The 26,720-nt window shown below is 34.3% G+C and overlaps 1 protein-coding gene across 1 annotated transcript in view; it reads right to left on the reverse strand.

Annotated features, from left to right (window-relative positions):
- Positions 1–26,720, reverse strand: part of GPR149 (G protein-coupled receptor 149) — an 83,127-nt gene that overhangs the window by 49,453 nt on the left and 6,954 nt on the right. Inside the window, exon 3 of the mRNA XM_031957547.1 lies at positions 19,100–19,578. Coding sequence (XP_031813407.1) covers positions 19,100–19,578 — 479 coding nt within the window. The remainder of the gene's footprint in view (positions 1–19,099; positions 19,579–26,720) is intronic.

Here is a 26,720-nt window from a genome sequence, read left to right on the forward strand (position 1 = left end):
TCTCCAATATATGCAGCATTTAATAATAATAATTGAATGAGCTTCATTGAAAAATATGTAACTCTCAAGATATCTTTAAAAATTCTAATATACTTCTCAAGAATGACATAATTGAATGACAATGTTACATATGGCAACATTTCATCCTGCAGAATCATTTTTTTTTTAAAAAAAGCTAACACAATGAGTACAGTGTGATATATATTCTTTCTATATTTTAGCCATTTGTACGTTAGTAAAAATACAGTCAGCTTGGAATACAAGACTTAAATGCAAGGATTGTTCTAACAGAAATTTCAGGATAAAAATTTAATATAGGGAGGAAAGAAGGCATATATACTATGCTAGTTGCTGATTTTCTCTCATTTAACTTTTTGTTTTGTTTTTAGTAATAAAGTTTTTTTTCACTTCTTTGGTATATTTTCCTCCTACAAATAACTTCAAAATTGATTTCCTAGATCTTCACAATTGCCTTATTTCTGCCATAAACTTCCTCTGTGTACACTAATTCTACTCAGCTGCTTTTTGGCAGCTTTGTTTTCTTTGGTGCCATTTCTTGCTCCTCTGTAAACACACCTGGGACTTTGTTTTTGGCTCCAAATGAGGAGGTGACTCAACTGTCTGTGTTAGTGATTTATAGTTTGTTAGAACAATCTTTTTAGAAGTTTTAAGCTTTCAACCATTTGTTGTCCTCCTTCCAGTTTCATCCTCAAACATTCTGAGGATGGCTTTGATTATTTGGATTTCTCACTAAGTTTTTTTTTTTAAAGTTATGCTCTCCATTGATTTTTTTCTGTTTCATGAAATGATTTTACTCATAGTCTTCCCATCATCCTTTCTCAAAATATTTTGTCAACAATTTATATGCATCTCCAGCATTATATTTATCACATCTTTCTGTTTGCAATAAAAAGACATTTAGTCACTAATGTGCTTTTAAAGATTCATTTTGTTTTATGATGGCAATTAGTTTACATTAGTCAAACTTCCCTTTGATTTTATTTTAAAATATTAAGATACAAAACATGTCTTGAGAAAAAATAATTGTAGGAAAGGGACTTGATTTGCTATCAATTTAGCACTTTTGATTGGCAAATTCCTTATTCTTACACTAGATTATAAGCTTTTTGAAGGCTTACTGAAAATTTTCCCTCAGGACCTAGCAAGCTAAACAATAAAGTTTTGTTGAATTAAATGAATGAATGTATCCAAGGGGCTATTTTCCTTTTTCAGTCATGGCATGGTGGTGGTAGATACAGTGGTCTCATTCCCAGCTAAATAAATACTCTGAACTACAAGATGAGGTTTGGCCCAATATATTTTTGATTTTTCACTTGCCTCTTGTCAAACATCGAAATAGAGCACATATTGATGAGAAAAGCAAATAGTCATATAGAATAATGTTTAAAGAGATAAATATTGGTGTGTGATTTGGTGGCCACTCTTGTGATCTCTCAATAATGTTCAATTACAGTTTGAACTAATTCTCATGTTGTTCCCAGACTTGGTGCAGAATGGTACTTTCTAATTTAACTGGAGCCTATCTTTGGCTCATCTTCCTCCTTGGACTGAAACTTCAGAGCAGCTTGGATCAAAATGCTGCCATATTGCTTTCTGATATCAGTGGCTCCTTTGCCCTAGATACAGGCATGGAATCCACTTTAAACTCTTAAAACTAAAATATGCCATTTAAGGCAATCTCAACATTAAAAAAAATCAGAAAATTATGCTATACGACAACAGCATGCACTATATAGAATCTGAATTTGCTTATCTACTGTTGTTAAATAGAAATAGAAGAAATCATATGACCATGATTTTGAATTCACTAAAATCAATTATCTCATTTCAATGAAGCTCTCTCTGTCCCTTTTAATTTCATCAAATTAATTCTGGCTGTGCAAAACCATCTCTCTTCTCCTCAGCTTCCTTCACAACCATGCCCTCTTAGCAGAGGACTTTACCTCAAACTTCATTAAGAAAATAGAGGATATTCACCATGAACTTCCTCTTCTTTCCTATTTTACATCTGTTTTGTTTGTTCCTTTGAATATGTGCTCCTCTTTATTCTCTCCTCCCATTTTATATCTCTTCATGCCTTTCCTTTCCCCATTCTGAAAGAAAGGTGTATTTTCACATTGCTTCTTCAAGATCAAACTACCAGTCCCTTTTCTATGTGTTATTACTAATTTCAGCATCTCCCATGGGTTCTGTTTGGATCTCTATGCAGATGCCTTTAAGAGCTACTTACTTTCTCTCTTGAGCTCCAATCCCATATCATCGAGTTCCTTTGAGATATTTTTCATTGAATGTTTCATAAACACTTGAAATTAATATGCCCAAATTAGAACTCATGATTACTCTTGCTAATTTACTCCTCTATGTAACTTACTTTAGTCTTCTTTCGTGTATTTTGTTAACTAACTTGTGTCCTCTTTTTCTTTCTCTCTCCTTCTTCTTTCTCCCCTTTCTTCCCTTCAACTCTCACTTCTTTCCATCCTCTTTTGTTTCTCTCTCTCTTTTAAACCCACTGCTCCTCTTCTTTCACCTAAAGTATACTAGCTTCCTCTGCCTCTCCTTTCCCCCTTTCCTTTCTCTCATTTCTCTAGGAAGGTGATATGATGTCATTGTCTGTCTGTTCTAAAGAGAAGTAGAGGGGAAACCTTTCAATCAAATAGCCTAGGAGTCAGGACCAGGCTTTTAATGCAAAGGACAATTAGAAACATAAGAAAACCTTATAAGATACCATTGAAAGGGCCCTGGATTTTGAAATAAGAAGTCAGTAACATGGCAGCCTGGGGTCCTGGAAAGGACCCTAGATTTCAAGGGTTCAAGGCCTGGTTCACCTATATGACTTTAGACTTTTTTCTAAGTCTCCATTTCCTGATCTGTAAAATAAAGATAATAATACGATAGGAATAATATCCATCCCTATCATGAAAACTGGACTAGCTCTTTTGAAGTTTTTACCTCACTTAAGTTAGTCTAGTTTTTGTATTGAAATTGTCTTGGAGACTCAGTTGGTTCAGAGGGTTAAGACTCAATTATGAACCTTCCTGGTAGCCTAAAGACAAAATCCAAGAGTAGTCGGGACCTCATTGCTCAGACTTAACTGGTATGCCAGTAGACTAACACAGATATAGAAAAGATATATCCAGCTGAATCAGTGTTGTGTCTCTGTTGACTATCCTTACTATATTAGTTAAGTGAATTTTATTTTGTTAACTGCCAGAGGGACTATGGGTATCCCACATCATTCCAAAGCCAATTTCGAGCCATCAGTGTGGCTTAAGCTAGGCCTCTCTTTAAACAAACACTAACCATCTTAGAGGGTATTTATGAGGAAAAAAATATTCCATATACTTCAAAGCACTATAGAAATACAGACTTTTGTTGGTACGTGACTAAGGTCTATCAGTGTTGCCTGGATTTTCTTTGATCGCTATCCTATGACATGAGAAACTTTGAAGCTTACCTACATTTTACAAATTCCCTTTAACACAAACTCTCCTAGCATCTGTATAATTATCATCACCATAGTCAGAACATTTAAACAGATTTCTTGGATTATAGATAAAGCTCATCATCAAGACTGAAAACCTCTGCTTTTAAAGATTACATTGGACATTTATTAGCCATGTTTTTCTCAACAAATCTCAGCTTTTCTGACTCAGTTTGTTTATTTGCATAAAAGATACTTAAAATATCTTCACAGGCTACTAAGGGTCAAATTAAGCAATCTGAGCATAGCACTTTGCAAACCTTGAAGAACTTTATAAATATCAACCCAATTAATTAATACCCAATGAGTAGAAAGCTGTAAAAGACTTTAATGATCATCTAATCCAATGCCCTAATTGTACAGATAAAGAAACCAAGGTCCAGAGAGGACAAATCTTTCAGTGAATATCAGTCAATAAACACACTTATCAAGATCTTTTCTATGTATCAAGCACTGGGCTAAGTTTGCAAAGAAAGAGAAAACCATAGTCCCAAAGATTCACATTCTAATAGGGAATGCAACAGAGAAATAACTATGTATGTACAATAGAAAGATACAGGACAAATGGGAGGAAAGGTCCTAGAGACAGAGGAGGATGAAAAGTCTCCAGATGTGATGTGAAAATTGAAAGATGCCAGCAGGCAGAAGTGAGGAGAGAGAGCATTCTGGGAATGGGGGACACACTGGGGAAAATGTTTTACATAATAAGGTCATGCATGAATGAAAAAATGAAACAGGATTTCAAGTGAGGTTCTCTGACTTCCAAATCCAAGTGTCTTTCCACAAACTCTTAGTAAATATTATTGGAAATATTGAGAGTATTGCGTCCCAAACTTTGGTCTATGGAGGCTGAGGGTTCTACATAATATAGATAGTGTTTCTGTGGGAACATTGCTCTTGAAATGATTAAGCATGGGTCAGAAGATCAAAGCCAGCTCCTCTTTCACCCACATAATTCTTATTTTGTATATATGTCAATGATATATATATATACATACACATATAGTGCATCAAATTTTTATATCTTTCTTTTGATACCATCATTATGCTGCTGAAGATTTTCATTACCTCACTAGTGAGCTATTTTTTTTTATTTTTCATTGAAGCTTTTTCTTTTCAAAACATATGCATAGATAATTTCCAATATTCACCCTAGCAAAACCTTGTGTTCCAATTTTTCCCCCTTTCTTCCCTCCCACCCCTTCCTCTAGATGACAACTAATTAATCTATGTAAAGCACATGCAATTCTTCTATACATATTTCCACAATTATCATGATGCATTAGAAATATCAGATAAAAAAAGAAAAAAGAAATGAAAGTAAACAACAAAAAGAGTTCCCACAGTCCTCTCTCTGGGTGCAGATGGCTCTATTCATCACAAGATCATTGGAACTGATCTGAGTTACCACAAGTGAACTATTTCAATAGCTTGCTAGTTGTCTTCTCTACTTTAAGGCCCTCCAGTCCACCCTCCATTCAGCTGTCAAATCCAGCTTCCCAAACGGCAGTTGAATATCTTATCTTCCTATTCAATAAACTCCACTCTCTGTTAACTCCAAAATCAGGACATAAATAGAAGCAATGTAAAATCTCCTTTGAAGCCCTTCATGTCCTGGTCTCTTCCCATTTTCTTAAGTCTTCTAACACCTTACACTACTACCATGTACACTTTAATTTTGTGAAGTCAGTAGGCTTCTTTTCTGCTCCTCACATGAGAAAATTCATTTTCAGACTCTGGGCATTTTCACTGACTGTTAGCCATACCTCAAATGCTCTCCCTTCTCATCTCCATCCTTTGGCTTTTCTGGATTAATTCCTGCTTCAGCTAAAATCGCCCCTTGTAACAAGAAGCTTTTTCTACTCCTTTTTAATATTAGCACTTTCCTTCTGTGTTTATCTTTGATTTATGCTATACATATGTTGTTTGGTTTGTAATCAGTTGTTTGCGTATTGTATGCCCCCTTAGACTATGAGCTCCTTAAAAGCAGGGACTGTTTTTGCCTTTGTTTTTATCTCTAATGCTTAGCACAGTGTCTGACACATAGTATCTGATTAATAAATATTTCTTGACTTGACATGATTTCCATGGGAATATTCTCATATGGCAAAATTTTCCCTTTCTAACTTTTCTTGATAGTGGGATCCCAAGCCTAGACCACAATTTATCAGTCCTGGGAATTTATTTCAAGTGCTAAAGTATTTTGCTGCCAAATTAGTTTGAGAAATGTTGATTTTGGACTTCATGGCTGATAATGATATCTCAGAAAATGTTGAAGAAACACAGCTCTGACAGCCTATGATTATAAATTCTGTAGTTTACATTTTCCTATTCAGCAGTAGGATTGAAAAAAAATCTTGGAAAGCCCCAGCCTTACAAACCTCAGAACAAATGATCTGAAGTATAGGAATAATATGCAACCCTCTAAAATTAAACCTTAAGAAAAATAACGAACTGACATTACATTTTAAAGAAAAGAATTATAAATCAGTCTTGGAAATGGGATCTCCAACTTATACATTAATTAATTGCCTCATTCTTTAAATAATAAATAAATAAATAAAGCATTTATAAAATGCTTTAAGATTTCCAAAATGTTCTCCAAATATCATCTTATTCAATTCTCACCACAACAATGGAAGATAGATTCTATTACTACCCTCATTTTGAGGAAGAAAAAAATTAGACAAATAGAAGTTAAATGATTTCTTCCGAATCACACAGCTTGTAAATGTTTAAGATTGAATTTGAATTCAGTTCCTGATTCGGTGTTCAGTGCTCTATCCAATATCTCATCTTAGGACTTAATTAAACATCAAAAATCAGTGTCTAGAGCATTTTATTAAATGCTGAGAAATGTGCAAGTATAAGTATACTGTGACCCCTGTTCTCATGCAGCTAAGAGCCAATTGAAATAATGACAGTGGTTTTGACAGGTATATCACACAGCATTTTATGATAAGAGACAAAGGGGGAATTGAGATAGATAATATAAAGCATGAGAAATGAGTTGAAAGAGGTAAATAAAGTAGGAGGATTATTGAGTAGGAAGACTTTTGCACATGTTCCCCATAATGTATCACAATGAGGGTTTTTTTTAACTGAAAGGTAAGGAGAATATAAGAAGTCACCCCTAAAATATGGGTAATATTTCTAAAAAAAAAAAGCCCATGCTTTGGTAGAACATAGAATACAGCCTCAGAGGCTCTCTGCAAACAAGATATCGCTCATATGTATCATAATATTATATCAGATTTTTTGACAACCGCAACCACAGAGATCATTCTGTTCACTGACCCTTTAGTTATTAACATCAAATAAGATATAGAACATAGAGCAAAGATGTTCACCAGTGCTTTGCAGAGGGATAAAACAAGGAGGGATTTCTTGAAGATGATGGAGCTTTCCTGGTCCTCCTTCTTAGGGGGTTAGAGGAAAGTGTCAAGCCTCAGAACCTTACAGAACTTCCTCCATGATATACCAAAAGATATCAGTCAAACAGTGTGTATGGGGAAATTTAAATGGATTAAAAATGCCAAGTATGATTTCAGAGGACCAGAGATGATTGAACCATGGTACCCATGTCTTCTCAGAAAGATGAAGGACTCAATATACAGAATGGGACATATATTTTTGAACATGGTCTATGTGAAAATATGTTTTACTTGACTATATATATTTCTAACACATTTTTTTTCTTTGCTGAGGCAATTGGTGTTAAGTGACTTGCCCCAGGTCACACAGCTAGAAAGTATTAAGTGTCTGAGGCCAGAGATAAAAGAACAAGGAAAAATGTTAATTGAAAAAATTAAATTATTCTAGATTATGATATGCACACTTGGAGAACCAGTTCACTGTATTGTTACAAGAGCATATATATTTAGGTCAGAAATTTCAGATAGACAATGAGCTGGGCCCAGGATTGAATAAATGGAAGATAACAAGACTGAAAAGCATTTGGGAAATTGGATGGTGCTTTTGATGACTTCATTTTTCTTTCTGAAATAAAGGTCCATTTTTTAAACATCAATATTCTTCTAGAAATGTCATATGATTGTGTCATGGGATGACAGAACCTTTAAGAGGTTACAGTTGCTGATAACAGGGTAATGGAAAGACACACATTCAGCATGAATGGACTCTACCAGAAGTAGACTTATGATCATCAAAAATTTATAACTGAAAGAGAAGGTAGTCTCTTCATCTATTGAAAATGAAGGATCACTTACAGAAAGCCTTTGTACTCTACTGATACCCACCCATCTGAGAACATCTAGATATGGAAGACTTTAAGAATGATGTTATTGGATCATAGATTTCAAGATATAAGCAATCATAGAGGTTACTAAATTCAGTTCCCTAGTTTAATAAATCTAAAGCAAGTGTCAAGAGTCACACAGTCACTGAGTCTCAGACCTGGGATTTGACTGCAGATCTTTCTAACCAAGTTCACTCCTCTATCCACCAAGCCAGACAAGAGTCCCACAACATGAGAAAGTGCTTAGAGGTTGTCATCTACATCAATTAGCAGAGAAATAATCTTGATGAGTTCATAGACCTATTAAAGCATTCAAATCTAAATCTTTGTCTAACATCAATGAACACATCATGGGTTTCTTAGAAGTAGCATCAATTACATCAGGTTCATAGGGACCACTTGTGTCCAAACTGAGGCAGAGCATTTCGAGCTTGTATTGCTCTGATCGCCCACAGTCGGACACACTGGAACTCAACTTTAACATAGTGATGCCTTCAAGAATGAAGGACAGCATCTTAACCTAACCAAACCTAATTATATCAACCAAACAAATTGTCTGATTTAAAGGAAGTAGTCATTTTGTTCATTCTTTACCTGGGATGATTACAAAAACAAAGACATTCAGAGAAGTGTGTTACGTTCATAATTTAGATGAAGTTACAGACCCACAATGTGAAAGGGATTACAAGTTGTAATCTGATTACATCAACCCTTCTCAACAACTTTGCCACTTGATTGAAGGGAATTTAAAGGGAAAAAATTAAAAGATGTAAAAATTTATTGCCTTGTGGATTCACCATAAGTCCCACTAGTGTCCATGTCAAAGATTCTCTCCCTAGGTATCACATCTCATATTTGTTATTTCCCTCAGTAGAATTTGTAATTCTTTAAGGGCAGGGACCTTTTCACTCTTGCCTTTATATCATGGGTGCCTAGAACATAGAAGGTCCTTAATAAATACACAATACTTAATGAGTATTAGAACATAGTAGGTGTTTATTATTGTTGATTAATTGTGTAAAATAAGTCCTTTACAATTCATTTATTTAAACATATGATTTGTTCTCTTTTCTTTCTCTTTTCATGGAATATTTATGGGTTACCATGAATTGTTTGAAAACTTAGATTGCTCTTGTGAAGAAGGGTCCAGAATAATCCTTCCCTAACACTAGAGTAAGCAGCAGAATTCAACTGGTGATTGTGCACCGGGAGGCCAGACACTTCCATGTAGATTAAAGCAGGCAGAAAATAACTTCTTTAATAATAGGCAGAACTTTTAACTTTTTGTCTCAGTGGAGGCACTGCTGGTAATTATGGCTTTAATTATCACTTCTTAAAAAGCTATTTTAGATTCACTAATTTTAAAAAAGTTGCATGGATGAGCAATTAAAAACCATTTTTTAAAAAATTCAACACTGCTTTTATTTACACTAATTTCTTCAGTCTAGGCTAAAGAATCAACTCTTTCAAAAAGGTTTTCTTAACTAACTCCATCAAAGAACCACAAAAAACTTTAATCTCCAGGACAGCCTATGGGGTTGGGGGGGGGTCTGAGTCTGAAAGACAGAGGGAAGTTTCTCTGATTGGGAACATCAACTCCAGTTGTGCTGTAGTGACATGGCCCTGGGCAAGAGAGAGTGCAGAAGGAGTGAGGGGAACAGGGAAACTGCTGACTGTCAGATCTTTTAAGAAGGGGGAGTTCTTATTTTGGGGTTCCAGATCAGAAGGGAAAACTAAAATGAAGCTAGAAGCATTATCCCTAACCCCAGGAATACAGATGCTTACACTAATATTTCTTATCAAAAATAAAAAAAGAGCAGGCAAAGAAGAAAGAATCTAATCATAGAAACTTGCTATGGGAATAGGGAAAACTGAGGTTCATCTTCAGAGGAAGATAATGAAGTTAAAAAAAAGCCTCTTCTACCCCAAAAAGCTATGTTAAATGGTTACCTGACCAGAACAAATTTATAGGAGAACTCAAAAAAGACCAAAAATCAAATGAAACCAAAGAAAATCTAAAAAAAAAATCAAGAACAAGAAGATTATGGAAAAAAAGTAACTAACAAGAAAAGGGGATACAGAATCTTAAGGAAGAAAATAATTCTTTGAAAATTAGAATTGGGCAAAGAGAAGCCATGAAGTTATGAGACCAAGAAATAGCAAATCAAAACATAAAGAATGAAAAAATAGAACAGAATGTGAAACATAAAAAAAAAAACAACAGATCTAGAGAAAAGATTAAGAAGAACATATGTGACTTTAAAAAATCGGAAGCAAATAGAATCTGCAAACTAGAGATTATTGAGTATGACTGCACTCTTGGGCAAAATCCTAAAAGAAATTATTATTAAGAGGGCAAGTGAATATCTTTAAAAAAAGAAATTATCTCAGAAATTTATCAAAAATATGTTATCCTACACTAATTTTATTTCTTTTTTTGACAGAAGAGTGGTACAGATGAAATTTATGTAGATTTTAGCCAATCATTTAGCCAATCAATTTCTTATGCTATCATCACAGACCAAATAGAGAGATATGTAGATCTCCAAATAAAGAGATCTGAGTTTGTTTAGATGCATGAAGTCAAAGAATATGCATTATTAGTTCATTATCAACTTGAGGAAACAAAGATGTCTAGGCAGTTTACGCATATCGTTAAGTCCTGAATTCAAGAAAATCTGGCTTCATATCATCTCAAATATGCAAAATGTGAGCCACCTTGGACAAGTCATTTAACTTCTGACTGCCTAAGTTTTGTCCATTGTAAAATGGGAATAATGATAGCATCTACCTTTCCGAGTTGTCATAAAGAGTAAAAGACATAAATCTGTAAAGAATTTAGCATAGTACTTGACATAATATACTAAAAGCACCTAACAAATGTTTTCTTTGTTTCAATTGGAGTCAAGAGATTTGTCTCTTGCTTTGTCCTCTTGAACATTTTGATCACTGACTTGGATAAAGGTCTATATGGCATTGTTATTAGATTTGTAGGTCATATAAAAGTGGTAAGTATTTCTAAAATATTAAGAAACCCAATTACTGGGGAATTTATCATTAAATTTAATTGGAATAAATGGACTTTACATTTGGATTTAAAAAAAATGAACCTTGAAGTGCAAGATGTGTAAAGGGGAAGTGAATAAGTAGTAGTTTGTATGGAAATAACTTGAAGATGTTCACTGGATTACAAGCTCAATATGAGGCAACTCTGTGCTATGGTAGCCACCCCCATCAGTCCTAACTGATGTGATCTCAGGCTACATTAATAGAATAAATCCCAGACTGAGAAAGTGTTAGTCATGCTCAAGTTTGGGTATCATATTATAGAAGGACTATTGGTTTGAGAGCTCCCAGAAGAGGAATTTCAAAATTCTAGATTATGCTACATGAGAATGTATGCTACATGGTTGGAACAAATTGCAATGTTTAGCATAAGAAAAAACTTAGACAGGACATAATGACCATTTTTGTTAGGTGGAAGAGATATTAGATTTTGTCTTCTTGGACCCAGAAGAAAAACTCAGAGAAATAGGTGGAAGTCATAAAAGAAGAAAATCTAGGTCTTGATGTACAGGGGGAAACCTTCCTAAAATGGGAGGTATTTCAAACTAGAATGGTCTGCCTTCGGAGTTCATTAAAGTTCTTCAAGCAAAACAAGATGATGAATTGTTATTCAAAATGTAAATGGAATTCTTGTTAATAAATGATCTGAACTTAATTATTTCGGCACTTCTGAATTCCAAAAAGAGATAGAATTTATCAAATGTGTATAGTAGGAAGTATAGAAGCACCATTCATATGAATGTTCATATTGAACTAAGGATCACCAATAGACATTGCATTTGTTCTCATGTAATTTTTGCTCAATAAATTTATTTCAATGTAAGATAGCAAGAGCTTAATGTATTCAGATAATTGACTTGGAGCTGGAAGAGACCTTGGAGGCTATTCATTATAATTGTCTTATTTTGTAGATGATGAAATAGAGGCACAGAGAAATTTTGAGACTTGTCTGACTCATACAACTACTAAGTTTTTGAGACTGGATTTTAACTCAGATCTTCCTAATTCCAGATCCAGCCTTTATCTACTAAACTACTTCTTTAATCTCAAAAGTTATTTTCTTTTCTTTTTTAAGATTGTGAGACAATCACGACCCAAGCATTCTTTCATATTACTGATGCTAACATAGACACAGTTTTTTAGTGAATAAAATGAATTAGCCTAACACAAGGCTTCAAGCTATTCCCTGGTATTTTCAAAAAGTGAACAATTAGACAAATGGATTGTGCTTTATTACAATAAGTGATGCAAGGCTACTCAGACACATTGAGGAACTATTCTAATTAGTTGAGGAAGAAATCCCTAGAGTATTAATTTCTATGTCTTTAATTACTTTGAGGATAAACATGGATATTACAGATTGAGTATGAAGTCTAAACTAGCATGAGTCAAGTAGAGAAGAGCAGACTTTGAATCAATTAAAAGAATCCTTCAAGTAATCCAGCATTCTCCTCTTTGGGTAGTATCTAGAGAACCAGTCTTTCCAGATGTATTGTTGTAGTAAATACCAATGAGATGTACAGCCCATTATTGATGATATTTAGCAATTGTTCCTTGTGGTAAGCCATTATGGAAAGACATTGATTCTGGAACCAGAAGATACGGGTTAAACTATATAGAATTCCCAATCCCTCTATTTTTGTCTGCCTGCATTTTTTATTTCCTTCACGGGCTAATTGTACACTATTTCAGAGTCTGATTCTTTTGAACATCAAAATAACTGTATGGACATGTATACATATATTGTATTTGACTTATACTTTAACATATTTAACATGTATTGGTCAACCTGCCATCTGAAGGAGAGGATGGGGGGAAGGAGGGGAAAAGTTGGAACAAAAGGGTTTGCAACCATCAATGCTAAAAAATTACCCATGCATAAATCTTGTAAATTAAAAGCTATATAATAATAATAATAATAAAAAAGATACAGGTTAAATAAAATCCCAGTTTGATGCTTTATTGTCTGTGTGACTTTGGGAAAGTCATTGTACTTGTTTCAATTTACTCTCTTTAAAATGAGGAATTGGGATTATTAGGTTTTTGAGCTTCCTTCCAGTTCTAGAGCTATGATTTTCCATATGACTGTTGAAATGATATTCATTCACCACAATTCTGACTTTATCATTCAGTAGTGATTTGTTGCCTTCAGGGAAAAATGCAAACTCCTTTGTTTGTCATTCAAAGCCTTTCCAAAAGACTTTTCTAGACTTACCTCATATTTTCTTTCTCTCTCAGACTCCATGTTCTGGCAAAATTGGCCTAGATGCTGTTCTCCATGTATGGCATTTCACCTCCTGCCCTCTTCCCTTTATTAAGGCTGCCCCTCATTCCTGGTCTCCTTCATCACCTTTGCTCTTTGAGATCCCTATCTTTCCTCATAGCTCAACTCCAGTGTCACCTCCTAAAAGAAAGATTTTCTGATTCCCCAGCAGTTGCAAATGCAAAAATTACTAAATGTGTATGTTGTATTTACTTATCTCTACCTAGGTCAGATCTTCTCAATAGATTGTAAGTACCTTGAGGGCAGAGAGCATTTCATTTATTCCCTTAATATTTCATTATCTGACACAGTGAATCCCATGGCCTCAGAACTCAATCAATGCTTATTGAATTGAATTGAGGATAACCACATAAGGCAATGAATGGACTTTTCCATTCATCTCTTGTTTAGAGGCTGAGTTAAGCAGTTGCTATTACTTCAGTTTAAAAAAAAAACATCATCTTTGGTCTAAATTACTTTTTATACAATATCAGCTTTTTATTTGAGGGGGTTGGGAAAGTTTATTTTTTTTAATGAGGGGGGTGTGTACCTTAATTATTCATACTTTTACCCAATTGTTCACTTGATTCAAATTTATAGAGACTCAGCCTAGAAGAAATAATTTCCCCATATTCTTTGAAATAATGCACATCATCTACAATGTCTGAGTTGCCAAAATCTAATTTTCATCTCCACATCCCCCTATGAGAATTTTTTTAAAAGAAAAAAGAACCCAAATTAGATGGGGAAAATGTCATTATTGAATACCACTAGCAAATAATTTTTGTTAGCCTTTGGCCTGGGGAATATTCTGTAGGCAGCTTATTAAAATATTACAAAATAATAAAAATGCCACTTACCTGAGGCCCAGCTGGTACAACTTGCAGAGGACCTGAAATTTTAGTTAAAGGTCACTTTAAAATTAGTTCCTGCTGAATGCCCCCACCCTTCATATTATTGAGTTTATGAGGCCAAATCCAATTACAAACCTTCCTTCTGGTCACATGCTTTAGAAAATCTGTTGCCATAAACTGCCCATTATTATACCCAAAGTGTAATAAGGAAGCTGCCTAGTTCTAAGATTTAGGTTTCTATAGGAAGATGGACTGTCTTTCTGAGTGGGACCAAGTGGTAGAGTTATAATGTCTTTTTTTTATTCAGATACCCCCATTTATACTTCAGCAAGAAAATTAGACTGATGAGCTAACTGGGTTTTTGGGAGCTTGACAGTAGAAAATTATAGGGAAAGTATCAGTGTTTCTTTATTTGGATGTGTTCAGCTCTGGGTGCCATATTTGGGAAAGGACACTGACAAGATAGAGAGAATTCAAAGGAGAACATCCAGGATGGTGGAGGGTCTTACAATCTTTATAAAAGTAATGGGTTAGGAAAGGAAAAGCCTTAAGGAGCATCTGGATAACGATTGTCAAATATTTGAAGGGATGTCATGCAGAATTGAAATGAGGATGGTTTGATGCCAGAAGGCAGATCTATAGATTTTTATTGCATTAAATATTTACATAGGATGAGTTATTATCTAGTCCACCATCATTTTACAGACAAGATAAATTTGACCTAAAGTGGTGAATTGCCCAAGGTCACTGAGCTTGTATTACTGCTAGCATTTGAACTCTGACTCCAAATCCAGAGTACTTTCTACTATATTATACTGCCAATGGACAGAAATTGCATAAGCAAATTTAGCCTCGATTAAAGGAAAAGCTTCCTCCCAAGGAGAGGTATCCTAAGGTGGAAGGGGCTACCTGCAAACATAGTAGCTTCTACCCTTCACTGGAGGTCTTGTGGTAAAAGGACTAAATGACTGTTGCTGAATGTTGTAGGATAGATTCCCCTTAGGTATATGCTGCCTTGAATGGCCTCTAACATCCTTTTTAATATCTGAGATGCTCTGTGGTTCATTTATAATAATTCTCCTATTCACCAAGTTATCTCCTGATTCAGTTTCCTTTCTTCATGAGCAACAGTACCAAGGACTTTTGGGAACTCACCACTACAAACCAGAAAGTAAGACACACTCTCAACATCTTCCCCTTAATATTGATGACCAAAGAACTTCAGAACCATGGCAATAGCATGCTGAGTTGCACTTAGGAAACTTAGCAAAAGACCATCTCAGACCTCAACTATTGCTGATTGGAGATCAAATCCTTTGAAATTCCAACACACCTGAGAGAGCCCAATGAATACCAGTGGCTTTCCAGAAAGACAATGTTAATGTCAAAACCCAGCCTTATAAACATATTCTACTACATTTTTATTGGTTCTTTCTACTCTTATTTTTTTTAGTAGCAAAGATTTTATTCTCATATCCTAGAAGTTACTTTACTATAGCCATTCTATCTTAATTTCCCGTATTTCCTTACTTGACATAATCCCCCACCTATACTTGTTCATATCAATAGAAGAAAAGAGACATTGATCAACATACAATCTCATAAAATCTTAACCACAAATCTTTTGAAAGAGGAATTGCAGAGGAAGGGGAAAGAATGAGCTGTTTTTGAAGAAAGAGCTAGAAAATGAATACAGTTATTTCAGAGGCTGCTACATTAAAAAGAGTACTCCTGGTCTAATTGAATGAGCCTGACAATTACTTTGATGGGATTTTTTTTTCTGGCAAGGCAGAGGGAAGGAATAAGAATAAAGAAAACATCTTATGGACAGGTATGAAGAGAAAAACATCCTTAAGTTACTACTTCTTTTGTGTAAAGAAAGTCAACCTTTTACCTTTATCCCTTAACCCATCGTTTGAATGTAATATATGCTTTTATATTTAAATTCTAAGGAAGAAAGCTAAATTTTCTCTAGTCAGACAAAAAATTTTTAATTACATTGCAATAGCAACACTATTGGGGTGAGGGAGACTGAATAATGCTAATCTTAAGAGTACAAAGGATTTTCAGAAAATAAGGAAAGGTTATGTTAAACAATCAATATATTATTTAAGATGTTTCAAAATGATCAAGTCTTAAAATCTAATAAGTTCTAAAAATTGTGCCTTCCCATTACCTGGATAATGACCTACTTTATTTAGATTTTCATTCTTTTTCCTTTCAAGCTACACTTTCTGGCAAAAAGAAGTCACTTTCAGAACACTATGACAGGAAAAACAACCAAGTATATTGATACATTGAATAGGGTACCTTTAGAGCAGAGTTGGATATCCTTTCAGGACACCCTTAAGAGAAATCATAATTTTTCAAGTTTACTCTCTAAGACAGCTGCTCAGTTTAAGTATTTTTATATTCATTTATACTTATTTCATATTTAACACTGTGCACACCTATGTGCATGCACATAGAATATTCTATATCTCAATAAATCATTTATTTATTTAGTACTTAAATATTTTTAGGTACTTCTGTCATCTAAGTTGTTTTTCTGAACATTATCATTAAGTACTAATTTTCAGATAGAAAGAATTTTTAAAAACTTTTGGGAAATTGTCAGAGTAGAAAGAATCTGCAGGAGCAGTTAGAAGACCTACATTCTCATTCTGGCTCTCTTATTCATTCCCTACATGGCTATGGACATGTAACTTCAACACTTTGGAGTGTGTTGCCTTGTGCTGAATTAGATGCTAAGTTGTAATGATCTTGAAAATAATATAATTCTGCAATGTTAACTCACAGGAAAATAATAATTAACTTGTGTGAATTTTTATCCTTTATCTGAAGCACCACATCTTTTTGTGAATATCAATTAGGAATTAATTTTTTCCCAGTTTTTCACTGTGAAAATTTGCTTTTCAATTATTTGATTTAAACATTGATACAATTTTGGAGAACTTTTAGAGCGGGGAATCTGGAGTCTCCAGTGATTTCACAATATAAAGGATGTCTTTTGTAGGATGATTTCTTTTGGATCTGAATTTATTATTTAGCTTATTTTTTAAGGAGTAATGATACCAGGACTACAGAACAAGATTTGGAAGGGACTTAAGAGATCATCTCATTCAGTTTACTCATTTTACAGAAAAGGAAACTGAGAACTGGATATATAAGTGAAATAACAAGATCACACAAGTAGTATGTGGAGCAGAATTTCAATACAATTTATCCAGCTTCAGAGGCAGTGTTCTTTTCACTGTACATGGTTGTTATGGTCTTCTTTCTGTTCTAATAATTTTGTATTTATATATTGTTATCACTTAGTAAAATACATATTTCTTAAAAGCAAGACGCCATATGTAGTATGATACAGATAAAATAACATTGATATTTCATTTCTCATCTGGCTGCTCTTCAGACTTATCTACCATGTTCTAAAAACTTCATCCTAGAAGATGTTTGAAACCCTGGAATATACATATCAAAGTGTCCATTGTCCCTCTGATTGGATAGTTCTTCCAAGAGCCTCCATTTAAGGAAGACACCCATGGTTTCTTTTGCTTTCTTTTCTCAACAGGATGTAGCCTAGACTTTTCTGTCATTCTCCCTTTGCTGGGTACTTCCATTTCCTCCTTCATTTCAGCTCCTTTTTATTTATTATCTTCTCCCATGAGAATATAAGCTTCTTAGAGGGAGGAAATTTTTTTTCTTTTTGCTTATATTGTTGTGCCACAGTTCTCTTTTATTGTCCTGACTCAGTTTCCCTAAATTGTTCTGCTTCGGCTTTCCTGAATTGTTCTGTCTCAGTTTCTAACTGTTCTGCTCGATCCTTCAAAATCATCCCTCCCTCCTATGATCCAGATAAGGAGAAAGACCTTCTGTCTTAGACATCATAACCCCCAACCCTTCCCTACTTATCAGAATGCCTCTCTCCATCCCAGAATGTCCAGTGCCCCTGACCACCCTGTCAGAACCAGATCCATAGTCCTGTTCCCACTCTCAACACTCTGACTCCACCCCGGCTTCGGTCTACTCCTATCTGAGCCATATATATATATATATATATATATATATATATGTCATTGAGAATTCACATTGTTGGGTGGATACTTGGAGACAATAGTTTCATTTATTCCTGGGACCAAACCATGGATCCATTTGGTCCCAGTAAATCTCTCCCTTTCAAATAAAATTATTATAACTCTCTATCTCTATCTTGCTTCAGTTTCTCTAGCATTACACTATTTGCATTCCAAATACATATCACAGTGGTGACTATATAGAAAACATAATAAATTATTTGTTTCTTTGTTTGCCAAATGACTCAGGTCAAAAGACAATTTCCCATCCTGCCTCTGATTCTTTATGAAATATGTAATTTTGGGAAAGTCATTTAGTCTCTTTGGCTACTGGGATACTTAGCTATAAAATAAAGGATGTGGATCCTTTGTAGCTCTAGCTCTATGACACAAAGAAAATCTTGGATTCATCTTTGCATCTCCATAACTTGCTAAAGTAGCCTACATATAGTAGGTGTTCAATAGATGCTTATTAAGTTGAATAGCTCTTTGTATCATTAGATTTCATTTTGGTAATCAAATATATTGCTTCCAGCAGAAAATATTCAAGGAATAACATTATAAATGCCCAAGACTAATTGAGAATATAATTTGTTGTTTTAAAATTTTAATTAAAGAATATGACTAAAATTACAGTGTAGGGAAAGACTAATTCTCATTAGCAAAGCAACAATGTGAAAAATAAAGGCCAATTTAGATTATAATTTTCTGATAGCTTGAAGGAAAATACATTTTCACTTCATCTCACAGATAATGAATCTTTTACTGAAACAATTAGACTTTAAGGAGCTTCACATGTAATTTAAGTTAAAGAAAAAGGATTCCTGAATTACATAACCTGATTAAATGTAAGTAGGCATGCATTGCTAATTTTTTAAAATAAAATTTAAGTAATTCTTCAAGAATAATATATATGGAAGAACAATAGTGTGGGAGCAGAGAAAACCCAGATTTGAATAAATGAATGAATGAGTGACAAGATTAATAGGTACAACATCAACATAAAAAAAAAAAAACTAGTGCTATTAGAGACATATGATAGCTCTCACTTTTAATTTCATGGAAAACATTCTACTTTACCTGACGAGGAGTCCTTTCTGATTTGCTTCTGCACCACTCCCAGTCAGAAAGTTCTGGTTTGTGACTCTCCTCATGGGAAAGCCTTCTTTCTGATCCTTCCAAAAAGGTAGATTTTTCAAAGTTTCTGGCATCTTCTGTTACAAATACTCCTGTCTTGTCAGTCAACCCTTGCTCAAGGCTCTTCTCTCTGTCCAAGTCCTGCTTTGTCTCAGTACTGACTGTGTTTGTGCTTTTGTTGATACCTGGCAGCGTGGAGCTGTCCTGAGAAGATGCGGTGCTGAATTCTACTTTTATAGCATGAAGGAAATTGCTGGTATCTTTCTGTGTGTCTCTTAAGGTTTCACACTCATAGTCCATTAAGTTATGATACGCTATGGAGTTTTCATCATCATCTTCATCATAATGATTCTCATGGGCTATCTTATAAATGCCATAACTGTGTTGGAATGATAAGTTGAATTCAAAGCCTTTTCTTTTAGCTAAGGAAAAATAGGAGGAAAATGAATGTAATTGATATAGACAATGGTTTATTAATTAGGTAGATACATATATCTTAGTTTGCATCATTTAAAGTTATAAATATGCAAAATACGATAATTAGTACCAGCCCAAAAGAAATAGGTACTACAAATTCAAATAATATGACTATTTCACTGATATATTCAATATTTTCATTGTCTTAAGTTGTTATGAATTAAAATACACTATTAACTTACTTTGTAGTCAGTAATACAAAGGTACTTTCACCCCCAAAAACAAAGGAAATAAAGCTGTGAACATGTAAAGTAACAAAAGAAAATGTAATGTTTAGCTGTATCCAACTCCTTATGACCCTCTTTGAGCTCTGCTCAGCAAAGACACTGAAGTAGTTTATCTTTTCCTTCTCCAGTTCATTTTATAGATGAGGAAACTAAAGCAAATAGGGTTAAGTGACTTGACCAAAGTGACTCAGTTAGAGGCTGAATTTGAACTCAACTTTTCTTATCTCCAGACCTACTCTATACATTGTACCACCTAAGCTACCCAAGCAGTTTTAACAGTAATAAAAAAGGTTTTCTAAAAAAAATTAAGCTACTAAAGTGTAAAACTTCACAAAGATTTCAGAATACTCTATATTTTGTTACCAACCACCATTTATTTATTTTTTTTCAATTTTGCTATGATTTCATTAAGTGTGGAGAATTCTCAGTAACAAACTGATTCTCTGATAAAAGGTCAACAACAATTCTGCAATTTGGTCTTACAGAATTATTTCATTCATTAAGGGATTAAGTGACTTAGGTATGGTCACAAAATTAGGATGTGTCAGAGGAAGGATTTGAATTCTGGACTTTTTCCTTCCAAAGCCATTCTCCTACTCCCTGAATTTCCTCTCCAGTGCATCTCTGATGCTGCTAAGTCTGGAAAAGAATGGAAAAAATTAATAGGATAGTACCTAAAACACCCTATCTGAAAGCTTGAAAATTTACTTTCACTCTTTGACAAGATTAATTTCATTACTGTATGATCATATTGTTGCCCCATTTCAGGACCTTCAGGATTTAAATCAGATGAGGTATCACAAGTTCTCATACCTTTGTTCTGTGAACAGTAAAAAGATCTAGGAAATGCACTTTAAATCATAGGAGGATTGGATAGTTAGAAATGAAAATGATTAATTGCTTTTGTCCCACTCGAACATTATATGATAACATTTAAGATTGATCTCTTCTTCTCTTCCTCTATCCTTTTATTTTTCCTTCCTTTTGCTTCCTTTCATTTTATTTCAATAACAACTATTAAATACCTGCTGTGCATATTGCACAGTCCTAGTTATTCAGAAAAATGCAAAGCTCAGTGAGATAACTGATATAGAGGAAAGAGAACCCAGACAAGATTCAAAAGATTTATTAGTTATGTGACTGCAGAGAGTGCTTAGTTTCTACATCTATAAAATGAGTACAATCATAACTGTAATACTTACCTCACAAGGTTTTAGAATCCAGAACATCTGGATTTGAATTTTACTTCAGAAATTTACTTATTTGTGTGACCCTGGACAAGTACATAATCTCTCTCAGTGTCAGTTTCCTCATTTGCAAATGGGGATAATAATATCACCTACCTTTCTGTGTTTTAATGAGAATCAAATGAAAGAATATTTATAAAAAGCTTTGTAAAACTAAAAGTACCATTTAAATGCCAGCCAGATGTTATTTGAGGAGGAAGGTCTCAAATGAGATATTTTATAAGAAAACATTTTGCAACAAATAGAGTACTTTGTAAAGATCAGTTATTATTCTTATGAGGTATCATTCCTGCCATGGAGAAGTTGTGAAGTCATACCACTTTGGGCGAGTTAAATGTAATCTCAGGAAAGTTCTCAGTTTTTTCTTTGAAAACATGGTGATATTCTCCACAGAATTCCATTCTGCAGGTTACATGTTTTATTATTAGACATTTAGCCATTTCTTGATGGAAGGAAGACATTTGCAAAAAACTTTTTAAGTTTATATGACAGTGGAACAGCCAAATATGATTCATTTTCCTGCATACCACTGTGCCATCCATAAACTCGATTCTATTACTGAAATGATCCCCAAAGTAAAGATTTATAAGCTAGTCCTGCCACCTAACAAAATGGAATTTATAAGCGTTTGATGCCAGAACACACATAAAAAATGTTTTTATTCAGAGGTAATGGAAAAAGGGACCAATTCTATTAAGAATGTATGAAAATATCCTTATTTCAATTATTTATTTTTTATCGATGTAGTAATGATTATTGAATTATACTACGTTACTTGTTAGTTAAAAGGGACACAATTTAAAGTAGATTTAGTCCAGCAATTAGTGTCTCACCGTTGGAATGTAAAAATATATTGAATAAGTTAGAAGAAACTACTTTTGATGAGCATGGGATTGGTATGTGCTTCAACTAAGTTTTGTTTTGTGTATCATTTTGTGATTTCAATTACATTTATAAGATCCTTTAAAGAATATATCCATTGAGAATACACCTCCATTTTTGAGATATACAGGATCTACTGAAAAAGAAGAGAATAACAGGTGAAACTGATAGAGACTGCAGGGAGAGAGGGAGCTATCGCCATTTTTACTAGGTCAAAGAGACAAAAACTCTGAGCCAAATATATTAATTTAATTATTTTAAATCTTAAACTTATATTCAAAATCAAGCCTATTCCCTTTCCTCTTGAAACTACCGATCCTTCTGATCCATATTTTTCTATGACATCACCCGTCTTCCACTCTTATCTCTGACTCGCCTCTGTTCCTTACTTCTACTACCCATCAGTTATTAAATTCCATCGATTTCACCTTGTCAATAGTTTTCATATGCCCCCCTCATCTTTTTTCATGACATGACACAAATATAGGGACCCATTACAGTCTAAGTAGACTATTCAAATAACTTAACTAATTTTTTTTCTTGCCCTTATTCTGTCTATTCTTCAAAACTCATAAAACTGCTGGAATGACCACCATTTTTGCCAAAGTTTTGAAAACTGTAGCTTGTGACCCCATATGGGTTTGTTTACATGAATGTGGGAGTAATGAAAAAAACTGTTAACAGTAAATCATTTCTGAACACAATGATCAAAAATTAATTCAGAATTAAAACACGTAATGAATCCAATGTGTTTCTGGCAGCACTTGTCCATGTTGCATCATACCATTTTACTGCAGTCTTGGTCTGAATATACAACATCCACATTGTGCACTGTGCAGTGCGCATGCACAAATATTGCTAGAAACACCTCAGCTCAAATTCCAGATGGAAATCACATGAAAAATATCTCAGGCAAAAAAGCACTCAGGAGTGGAAAAAGTTTAAGAAATCTTGATAAATGTGATCATGTTGCCTCTTGATTATCAAGGTTTCAATGGCTTTCTATTGCCTCCTAATTAATATTCAAACTCATCTGCCTTCTATCTAAAGCCCTCCTCAATTTGCCATGACCATACTTCTCCAACTTTACTTGATATTATTCCTGTCCAAATTGCCCTATCTTGGTCCTATGAACATGTTCCATATTCTCATATCTACCTTCATCCTCTTTAGCATTTGAATTCTTACTATCTTTTACCATCTGAACTCAAATGACAGTTCTTTCAAGAACCCCCCCCCCCATTGATATCCCCAGATAACTATGACCTCCTTATTTAGACCTGGCCTTTGATTCAAACTTCTCTATGTATTTTTTGTAATATCATGTATTATAACTATGTTGGTAATCAATATTCACATACAACACTGTAAGTTTTATGAGGACAGAGACCATGTTCTCTTGAAACTCTGTTTTCCTCAGTCCTACAAAAAGAGTTCTATACAAATAAAGTGTTTAAGGAATGTTTGCTAAATGTTGAAATGAAGTTAGACAATGGTGTTAATATCCTACTACACAAATCTTTTTAATGAAAGTATATTCTGATCATTATTATTGCCAATAAATATACAGTTAACATTAAGAGGGTGCTCTAACTAAAAATATTGAGAAGGAGAATCCTTTGGAAAGGACTCTATAAGAAGGATCACAATAACACTGGTCATTGTGGAAAACTCTGGGCTGAAGATTAAGCCATCCTCATTGCAATTTCTTTTACTTTATTAAGTTATAAATCAACAAGCATCTACTACTTAGTCATTGTGCTGTGGATGAAAAGACACATATCTGCTAAAAGTCTAAATTATTTTAACTTTGGTAGATTTTTTTTCTGAGGCAATTGGGATTAAGTGACTTGTCCAGAGTCACACAGCTAGGAAGTGGTAAGTACCTGAGGCCAGATTTGAACTCAGGTCCTCCTGACTTCAGGGCTGGTGCCCTATCTACTGCACCACCTAGCAGCATCTCTAAATTAATTTAGATGGGGTCTATTTTAGATATATTTTATATCAAATTTCTTCTCAATAGAAACAATGTGGTACGATGAAAACAGCCTTAGTCTTAGCATCAGAAAAAACTTACAAATGAATCCTGGTTTTGCTACTTAGTAAAGTTCCAATTCTTTGTATGTCAAAAGGGGATTAATAGCTGTACTACTTCCTTCATAAGGTTGTACAGAGGAAAATATCTTGTAAAACCACATAAATATGAATTATTGTTCTTAATATTCCATAGTATTCTTCCATAGTCTCTTGGTTTTGCTTGAAACAATAAACAACAAATTTATTTATTGTCTTCAGAACAGTTATTACTATGAAGAACCAAAATGAGTCAATTCAGTGAACATTATTGGACATGCTTCACCACATGTCAATCATTCATCTCTATGAATCTAGAAAACATGTTTTTCCAAGGGAAAAGATGTAACTTGAATAAAATGTTGTTTTGTGCTCAGTTGAGAAAGAATATTAAAAGGTCATGAACAAGCAAAAGGAACCAAAAAAAACTTGGAGAAAGTATTTTTACTTTCCAAGTAGTAGTTGATTTAAACTTAGACTATAAAAATGAAGCAACAGGGGGAGAGAGAGAGAGAGAAAGAGAGAGAGAGAAAAAGAGAGAAGAAGAAGAAGAAGAAGAAGAAGAAGAAGAAGAAGAAGAAGAAGAGAGGCTGGGAAGGAGAGAAAGAGAGGGAGGGAGGGAGGGAGGCATGGAGGGAGGAAAAAACCTATATATACAGGAAATGACAAAGACTATATTAAAAAAAAAACAAAACTTGGGACCTATGGAGTGATCAAATTGTTATTATACCATAAACTTACTGAACTTTAAAAATAAAGAAAATACTTTTATTTTTTAATAATCTAATTTTTATTCTCTGCTTCTATTATGTATAAGACCTTAGAGAATTCATCAGTTCAGGGAGCACCTGGAAGAAAATGATGAATAACTTCTCAACTTCTCTGAAATTTATAGTGTTAGAAAGTTTTCTTAGGGCAATGACAGACTAATCGACTTGCTCAAGATCACAGTGTCTGTTGCATGTTCTTGAACCCAGGCCTTCTTGATTTTGAAACTAGCTTTCTATTAATCTATGAATCTTAACATAACCAAATATCTGGACTATATTTTTATTCATTCATTCATTTATTTATTGACAAGATATTTGGATTAAACGATTTGCCTAGGGTCACCATCTAGTAAATATTAAGTATCTGAGCTAGAATTTGAACTCAGGACCTTCTGACCCCAAGGCTGATACTCTATATATTCCCCTACCTAGCTGCCCCTGGACTATATTTTGAATTATTTTTTATTTGCTCAAAAAGCTCACCATAATTTCTCTGGGTACTTCAGTTTTTAAGAATTGTTGCAACAATCTACACATTACATAAATAGCCAGATAAGACTAAAAGTTCAGGCTCAGGGTTGTCTCTATATTTCATTCCAGCTCATGGGAGAGTGAGCTCATCTCAGCAAATCCAGAGCTCACTCAATTTTTGATGTTACTAGAATTTGGAGCTCTAAGTAAAGACTTCAATTTTTTCTGTGTTCCTTTCAAAATATTTGAAGTTTCTTGCAGGGTTTTAAAATGAAATCCAAATGTCTACAAAATAATCCAAAGTCTATCCTCATGGTAAGCCTTTTAGGGACAGTTTGTTAGCGAAACATGATTTTGGTATTTGAAGTAATTTTTGGTTAGCCTTGATCTTTCTCCTCTGAGACATTGATAAATACAGTTCATGGCTGGAAACAGGGTAGAAGGATCATCTCTGTTAATTATTTTCTTGTTGCCTGAAATTCATTTTCCAGTTTCAGTTCCAATATTTAGCATTCAGTGAAAACTGAGATGCAAAGTCATGTTTGCATTTTCACAGGCAGCTAATGGGCTCAACTGTGCCAGGAAGGAAAAAAAATCCAGTTTTGCCTTTGTAATTGGCTTGTATGAGTTGAATGTACAAGAAATGATATTTTACTTTGTTAAAGTAGGAAGGTCTTGGAAGAAGAACTGTTGATCCCTTCTTCCAAAGGATGGTAGTACAATAAGGAATCTGTCATCTGGCCCACTGGAGCCAGGATTTATTCTATGCAGACATTGAAAGGGGCCAGGTTTTCAAATTCTGGTTTTCTGTCACCCCAGCAACAAGCATATTTATGGCAGCCCTTCCACCAACATAAATATTACACACTTTGGCCAGAATCTTAGTAATTCTTTTTTTCTGGCACTCTGAAGAGTCCTGAAAGGATCACTGCACTGTCAACCTAGTGTTAATCAATTCCTTGTAGACTTTTCCCCTCCCTACAAGCCTGTCTTCACCTGAATCTCTTAAATGGGAGGCATGGGAGGCAATATTCCAAGTCAGAAAAATTCATCCTGATAGTCTGTGGTTTATAAGAAAGGGTCAGAACTTTGAGCTACAAAAAGAATAAAAGTGAGATTTTTTTTTCATATGGGTGTCAATTAAATATTTTTTTCCACTCTTCAAAGCCTACATGTTTTCCTGAGGTTCCCTGGACTGCAGCAGATAGCATCCTTATCCCTGCTTTAATTGACACTTCTCAAGAACTGCTCTAACAAAACAACAACAGTAACAACAGGTGAGCAGCCTTCTGGTGATGAGCCTTGATGTGATTAATTAAGGAGTCTGGTTTTGGGATAAAAAGGCTCTCAGTCAGGCACTGGCTCAGATTCAATTGTATTTTTTTCCCTAGCCTGGACCAGTGATGTTACTGGTGAT

This window comes from Sarcophilus harrisii, chromosome 3 (genome assembly GCF_902635505.1).
Source record: "Sarcophilus harrisii chromosome 3, mSarHar1.11, whole genome shotgun sequence".
Classification (NCBI taxonomy): Eukaryota; Metazoa; Chordata; class Mammalia; order Dasyuromorphia; family Dasyuridae; genus Sarcophilus; species Sarcophilus harrisii.